Raw genomic sequence first — 8,196 nt, 5'->3', positions numbered from 1 at the left:
TAGACGTAAATCCGCCATTGCAGGCCACATCATCTTCTCCGTCCAATCCAATGACCCACCATCATGACATGGGCCCCACTAAAGGTAAAAAGTTACTTTTTCTGTGGGCCATGGCAACAAGAACCCATCCCCAGTGATGGATGGGTCCCATGCATGCGAAAATCAGAGAGAAACTCGTGCAAACGGTCGCCAGATCTTGACCATTGGATGGACAGTCCCAGCACGCCTCTTAGCATATAAATCCGAGACGTTTGTCTCGGGATTCCCACCACGGAGTTCGTTGAAAGAGAGTGAGAAGGATAGAAAGAGAGAGGATGACAAGCTTGGTGCCGCACTGCAACGAGTCGACCCATCTAACTCGGGTCGAGCTGGCTCAGTGCAGTCCAGTGTAGCCACTGTAAGAGAGAGAAGGAAAGAAAGAAAGAGTGTGAGCAATGAAGGGTGGATTCAAGCTCGGTGCCGCACTGAGTCGACCCGGTCTATTCGGAGTAAGTCAAACCAGTGCAGACCAGCAGCATCTCTGTAGGGTGTGAGAACAAGGAAGAGAAAGAGAGGACCAAAAAAGAGAGTGAGAGAAAGGAGGAGAAGGAACAGGAGAGTTGGAGTTGTCAGTGTCATGATTGATCGACTCAGCTCGCCATTGGGTCCATCAGTAGGTACCGTTGTTCACATCTCTCTCCACCCACAGCCTTCAAATGGGCGAGTCAGACCCAAAATCCAGGCACCCAGTAGGCCCTTCACCAGGTCCGATCTCATGTTGCCATGCCACCCAACCAGCTCACCAAGCAAGTTGACTCGGTTTGGCAGCCATTGAGTTAGTGACCGCTCGACCAGCAAGCAAACTGCCATGGTCGAGCTAAGTTCTGGCTCCGATCAGGGCCAAAACCAGCTACCAATCAGGGCGGTCGAATGCGGTCACGAAACTAGTCCGGAATTTGGGCCAAAGGCAACCCAACACCCGTGCCAAACGCTCCTGCAATTTATGAGTAGAATACATGCAATGTTAGATGGAGTGTGTGCTCAGCCAAATAAACTGTAACTGTGACCGAGCTTTAGGGCCCAAATCATTCATTCGGTATTCTCCTAGATGGAATATTCCACTATCTGATGATGATCCCAAGTCCTAATCATCCAATTAGCCCTTGTTTAAGGTGGACCACTGGTCGTTATTGTCCATTTCATCGGATGGTTAGGATCATCTGAGAGGCTTAGCACGTTCTGGGCCGAAATCAGTCCCAGAACTGGGCCGAAATCAGCCCCAAAACTGGGCTGAAATCAGACCAAGTCTAGGCCAAAAGGTGGGCCAAATCAACAGTGTGCCTGGACTCAGCCCAGCCATAATTGTGGGCCGCACAGCTGGGCCAGGCTAGCCAACCTTGGCTACCAGGAACGGAATTGCTGGGCCGACGCAAGTCAGCCCAGCCAAACGTCGGGCTATGCATGATGGCATTGGTGGGCCAGGAATGGTCCACGTTCTGGGCCTTGATGGTATAACACGAACTGTGGGCCAATGGGTTGGGCCCAATTTTCAATTGTTTGGGTAGGCCCCGATAGGTCCGCACTTAGTGTACGACCCATCCTTAAGCACCATATAATAAAAATAACAATTATATTCACACCTGATATACACATAGCCTTCCTTAGTAAGCTCTTCGAATCCTTTAGGTTGCCTCATATACATGACTTCATCCAAGCTCCCCTGAAGGAATGTTATCTTCACATAGAGCTGCTCCAATTACAAATTGGATTCGACTACCATAGCCAGTAGCATCCTGATTAACGTATATTTCACGACAAGAGAGAAAACTTTATTGTAATTTACTATTTCCCTCCATGAGTACCTATTTGCTACAAGACGTGACTTGAGCTTTTTTATCATTCTTTTCTTTTATTGCTTCCTTCTTTATGAACTCTCATTTATACCTTATAGCCGTCTAACCTTTTGGAAGTTTTATTAACTCTCACGTCTGATTCCTATATAGAGATTTCATCTCCTCTACCATGCCCGACATCCACTTGTCGTCATCCCTTTTCAGATTTTACCTCTTAAAAGGTGGATGGATCTCCACTCTCTGTGAACAATGCAAAAGAAACCATGTCCTCGAACTCGTATCGAACTAGGACTCTAATAATTCTCTTTTCCATGTTCCTGACTATACTTTTTTGGATATCATGTTGATTATTTTGTTGAGTTTCTTGCTCCTGCTAAATTTCATCTTCAGTAACCAGCTTAACTGGCTCCACCTGTACTGACAATTTCTCGACCTCATTATGTTTTTTCGACTTCCCTACAATGTCCTTGTTAACCTTCAACATTGATGCCTCATCAAAGATAACATCTCTACTAATGATCACTTTTTGAGAAACTGAATCCCAAAGCTTATAGCCCTTAACACATTTCTCATACTCAATAAAGATCCACTTTCTAGATTTAAAATCCAAGTTTGTCCTTTATCTACTCTGCACGTGAATGTATGGTGGATGCCCGAAGATCTTAATCCTTGAGTAATTGACATCCTTGTCTATCCAGACTTTCTTTGCAACCTTAGAGTCTAGCATTATAGATGGTAACCGATTTATAATATATCATGCCAAGTTAACTACTTCTTCTTAGGAACTTTTAGGCAGCCTCACATGCAACCACATACTTTTCGCCATTTCCAATAGAGTTTTATTCATCCTCTCTACCACCCCATTCTGCTGTGAGGTCCTTGGATTTGAAAAATACCTTATGATATCTTTATAAATAAGTTCATGTGTTACAGGAGATCAAATCCTTCCTTCATTCACTATCCAAAAAGTTGTTTATTCACAAACAACTTATTTGTGAGGGACTTTTCCATATATAGATTTTCTAGTTTCTTCCACATCTATAGGAAAGATTCTTTATCCAGAACATTATATATGATTTCATCCGATAGACATAGATAGATAGTGCTTATAGCCTTCTCCCTGAATTTGTTATGGTCATCATACAACATTTTCTCTGATTTAGTTTCTAACAATGCCTTACTCAACCCTTATGACACTAGAATATCTTTAACATTTCACTGCCACAAACTAAAATTGTTCTTCCCATCTAATTTCCGTATATCGAACTTCAATCCTGACATTTTCACTAAATTTTAAAACATCCTTAAACATGAAGCTCTTATACCACTTTATTTGAGTTCTAACTCTAATCTCACACCACTATGAAGTAAACTCGAGCCACAACAAACCTAAATCAACCCTAATTATGTGCTTTGTTAAATGCTAAACGAAGATAGAACAATCACAATAAAGAGAATAACCAATAAAGCAATCACACAGAAACACAAGATATTTTGCGTAAAAAAAACCCTTGTGAAAAAAACACAACACAAAGTGACAGAGGTCCACTATAATTAAAACCTCAGAATTTATACCACTCATCTACTTCAATTACAGAAGCACCCAATCTCCCCATGCGATGTGTAACTCTAGGAAAATCCTAACCCCTCGAGAAAATCCATTCTCAAGCTCTTACTAGTGTTTAGAAATCCTCTTACCTCGCAAACCGTTACCCTTAGAGACAAAACACTTGAATTAACAAAGACCTAATCAAAACTGGAATTAAATACTCTTGTTTGTGCTAATCTACATAACCCATTCGATCGGACCGAATGAGACCTTCAGTTGGACCGAACTAAACCAACGCACACTTTTCGGTCGAACTGAAATGTTATCGTACAAATCTTCACAACGTGCAAACTAAAAAACCACCCAATCAGACACCGATCAAACTGAGACAAAGCTTCTTTGTACAACAGATTGGCATAATTCAAGGCATCCTACACAACAATGAAGAATATCCCAACTAAAAATAAATAAATATCTTAAATTTGATGAGTTAAAAACCTTTAATCACTTTAAATTTTCCCTTCAAGGGCCCACTTCAACCCAACCAGGTTGTATGGCTAGGGCTTGTAGGGGTTTCAATGGGTATATTGGCCAGTGTATACTTAACAGATCTAACTCAATTTTCATGGATTTGGGTCCAATTTTTTGAACCATTGAGAGAAATGGGTTGCCTTTGGGTCTGCACCTTTTGGACCCGCTTAAAAATTAGGTCTAATTTGGTTTGGGTCGGGTCCATTTAATGGGCCCAGTTAAACTTATATCGGGTCAGGTTTAGTCAAGTCTAGCTAAAGTTCAGTCAGGTGATGTTTGGCAAAACTTAATTTCAATCATATCACATAAAATTATTATTTTTAGTAATTTTTGACATTGACACCATTTGCTAAATGTAAAAGATTAAGCCCTTAATGTTAGAAATGCCTTAAAATTTGTGTTTTTTTAGTAACATCTTTTTACTTATCATTTGTCATTGAATGTTGTAAATTTTTCTTTGAAATTTTGACGCAGGGGAGGACGTGAGGTCGAGCACCATCTTCCTCAAGAGGATAACTATTCCAAATCCACGGAACTTCTCTGGACTCCTCACAGAGACTTCTCGAATCCACGAGGAAAGAAAGCAGAAAATAGAAATAAATTCTAATAAATTCGAAATTGATTGATGAATGAGTAAAAATGAGTTCACAACCCTTTAATAGGGGTACCAAGCAATGGGAAAGAAATCAGAATCAAACTACAACAAAAACTCCTAGAATTCATGACTTACTATAAATAGTAAACTTACTATTTATAGACGGTGGTGATGTCTACTAGTGCGCAAGGTTTTCGGCCAAAAATAGTAAGTGTCCTATTTGGCTTCACCAAACCGTTCTCCTAATTATTCTAAGCTCTTTTCACGTTGGGCGCAACTCCTAAAGCCCGACGGATGAAGAGTTATAATCAAACTAAAACTTACTATTTATAGTAAAAATGAAATTAAAATAGAGAAACGACTGTCGATCAAGGGGTTTTTCGCAATTACGGGCTGCGCAACCCGGCATAGCGGGGTTGGTTGGATAAAGTAGCTAGTTCTACCCCAAAATCATATATTTTACGTCAGATAACTCATTCCGGATTGCAAGATACGCCCGATTTAAGGTCCGATGGTCCAGATCACTTCTGTCGTCTACCTGGACTTTTCTAATCCATCTTGGCCATGAAACTGTCCGCGACCCGCTCTACATCAAATTTTCTTTAGGAGTTGATGAAAATATTCTTACCAACATTTTGAGAAGACACTATTATCCCTCTCGACTATGAAAACAAATTGCAAAGAAAGTTCTATGAGACCCACCACAATGTATGTGTTATATCCACAAAGTCTATCTATTTTGCTAAATCATTTTAGGGTATGAGAAAAAAAATGAGACAGATCTTAAGCTAAAGTGGACCACACCATAAAGCAACGGGGACAATGGCAGCCACTGTTGAAACCTTCATATTTATTTTCCATCCAACCTGTTCATAAGGTGACACTAACCTGGATGACAGGAAAACACAAATATCAACTTGATCAGAACTGTTGTTGGGCCCCCAAGAAGTTTCCAATGGGAGGCATGACGATAATAGATTTGTCTCACAAAGATACTCGAAAGGTAGAAATTGAGACAAGAAGGGAAAATATGACATATTCCCATGTGCCAACAGAGAGAGAGCAAAGCATAGGAATTGATTCAAGATAACAGAAACGTTGCAAAACGAACCATAACAGTATTACACACCACAAACAGTATAACTATCGAATACAGTATTCAAAATACATGTGCCTCGAAGCACACATATACTTTATATTCCAGCTTCTAAATGCATTTCGCCTTATCTAGACAGTACGTACATATGGCTACAACTACCATGGCCATACACGTATTTTAGTTGTGTGGCTCGGATTGAACCACGCCGCCACCCGAGCAGCACCGTTGGCAACCACCGGGGCCTTCGCTGCAGCAACTATCTAAGCAATATAGGGTTTCTCTGGGTCCCGTGTACCCTCCGCCCTGATGCTGGTTCCCGCCACCAGTCTCTACCTCTGCATGCATGAGAGTAGTTTGTACGTAAAATTACCAAAATGCCTCTCAATATGCACGTAGATATAGTAATGTTATACGTAGACAGCGAGCATGATTAATATAAGAAAAGAAGAAAAAAAAAAAGGAAAAAGATAAATGATCCAATGCTGACTTGGACCATTGGATCGATCGATCTGAACTTTCTGTTAGATCCACAACTTCTATGTGCTACGACGAAAAACTCACACTGATCAGACGATTCAAACCGTTCACTCATCGGCCTATCACATGGATGGTCATGATCATTTACAGAAGATTAGGTGCTGGGCGCAGTAATTTGAATCATTTATTTGCCGGGGCTTATTGTGGATTTTACGTTGTTAGATTGAGTATTAAAACTGTATACTGAAAAAGAGTGTATAAACAATCTCTGCCACCCAATCCATACACATGTTGGTGAATCTGACTGTCCAATCAGTGGCAATCTATTGGATGATCAATGCCTCCAAATGGCACCAACTAAAAGATCCTATCCACCCATCAATGCATCTTTCCTTCTTTCTGGGATCTGGCCATTGAATGGATGGTCAAGATCATTTATACGCTGTATATCAACAATTTGATTTGTACAAGTGGCAAAAGCGTATGAGATCTGAACCGATCATCAGGTATGCCCTGCCTTGCATGACTCATTTTAAAATTCACACTGGGTGGACAATCCTAACCCTTGCATTTGAGGCTTTTCAAACCTCGTTTGCCTTTTCAAATAACCATCTATGTTCTTTCTCAGGAAGTCGTCCAACAGAAATGTTCTGATCATCAGGTCATCGTGGTTTTTGTGGAGTAGTCCATCCATGGAATGGCCTACCTAATGAACGGTTCGGATCTCGCAGATATCCACCCACCACGTGCGAGGAACAGAAGTCAATGATTATTTAAGCTAAAAGAGGGTGACAAAGGTAGCGCCCTGAAGCTTCTACAGAGACCTGCTCGCCAGCAAATGTATGGTTTGTTGCAAGTGAATATGGTGCATGTGGAAATGGATTAGCTACTCCCCCTGCCACCCGCCAATTGCTGGTGGTCGGTGTTCTGTGGGCCCCACCATGATGTATGTGTTTCATCCATGCCGTCCATTTATTTTTTAAGATCATTTCAGGATATGAGACCAAAAATGAGATATATCACAATCTCAAGTGGACCAAATTACAGGAAACAGTGTTGAATGAACGTCGACCATTAAAAACTTTTTGGGACCATCAAAGTTTTGGATCAAGCTGATCTTTTTTTTTCCCTTCATCTAGGTCTATATGACTTAATCAACAGATTGGATGTCAAATAAACAATACAGTGGGCCTAGGAAGATTTTGATGGTGGATATCCAAACATTATTGTTTTCCTGTGGTGTGGTCCACCTGAGATTTATATCCCTCTAATGTTTTAAATTACAGCTAAAATGATCTTTAAAAATGTATGAAAGGCATGGATGAAACACATACATCGTGGGGGGGCCACAGAGCACCGACCACCAGCCACCGGGCTTCTGGGTGGGGGAGTAGCCAATCCGTTTCCGGTGCATGTGAGCAAACTGATTAATAATCCAACCGTTGACTGATGGGCTTACCAAGGATGAACGATGGAGGATACCTTGGAGATATCCCCAGTTAAAAAACCCAACCCTTAAATACGTGGTCGAGCGAGCGGTTAAAAATAAAAATAAAAATATAGCAACGGTAGGCATTCAACGTAGGAAAGTACCAACAATAAAATGGTTACAAGATCTCAATCAAGGAGGATGTTTGAATCCATCCCCCACTATGAGCCCCATCATTTCAACGGTTTAGATCATTAAAGAACTTTAGAGAGAGAGAGAGAGAGAGAGAGAGAGAGAGAGAGAGAATCCCATGCTTACTTGTGTTCTCTTTCTTGGTGTCTTCAGCTAGCTCTCTAGCTGCCGCCTCAGAAGAGATAAGCAGAAAAACAGCCAAAATCACACCTAATGCAAGAAAAGTAGATTTGGAAGCCATTTCTCAAGAAAAGAAGGATGAGGACGACGTGAAAGGCTGTCCACACCGTTGCACGATTTATAGGAGGAGAAATGCTAAATACTCTAGCAGAATATGACCAATGGTACACAGGCAGTTAAAAACTACTAAGAAATTGCATACGTGGCATATAATTAATTCAAACTAGACCGTCTAAAGTACGCAGGCAGATGGAAATTACTGCGAAATTGCACAGGTGGTTTAAAGCGTGAATAACGGACGTGGATTGCTTA

The 8,196-nt window shown here is 41.2% G+C and overlaps 1 protein-coding gene across 1 annotated transcript; it reads right to left on the bottom strand.

Annotated features, from left to right (window-relative positions):
* Positions 1-5,610: 5,610 nt before the first annotated feature.
* LOC131229619 (glycine-rich protein-like) lies at positions 5,611-7,970 on the bottom strand. Its single transcript, XM_058225612.1, has 2 exons — positions 7,831-7,970; positions 5,611-5,941 (listed from the first exon to the last, which is right to left on the bottom strand). The coding sequence occupies exons 1-2, from the start codon at positions 7,943-7,945 to the stop codon at positions 5,784-5,786; spliced, it is 273 nt and encodes a 90-aa protein (XP_058081595.1). The 5' UTR covers positions 7,946-7,970; the 3' UTR covers positions 5,611-5,783.
* Positions 7,971-8,196: the final 226 nt, after the last annotated feature.

The sequence above is a fragment of the Magnolia sinica genome, chromosome 16 (assembly GCF_029962835.1).
Source record: "Magnolia sinica isolate HGM2019 chromosome 16, MsV1, whole genome shotgun sequence".
NCBI classification, from domain to species: Eukaryota; Viridiplantae; Streptophyta; class Magnoliopsida; order Magnoliales; family Magnoliaceae; genus Magnolia; species Magnolia sinica.
This window is presented reverse-complemented; position numbering and strand designations above follow the sequence as displayed.

Bases quoted from the DNA above. Each gene is read 5' to 3' on its own strand.
- LOC131229619 (XM_058225612.1), bottom strand. From the start codon at position 7,945: ATGGCTTCCAAATCTACTTTTCTTGCATTAGGTGTGATTTTGGCTGTT. The intron at 5,942-7,830 runs GTAAGCATGGGA...TCATGCATGCAG, and splicing joins CACCAAGAAAGAGAACACAA to AGGTAGAGACTGGTGGCGGG.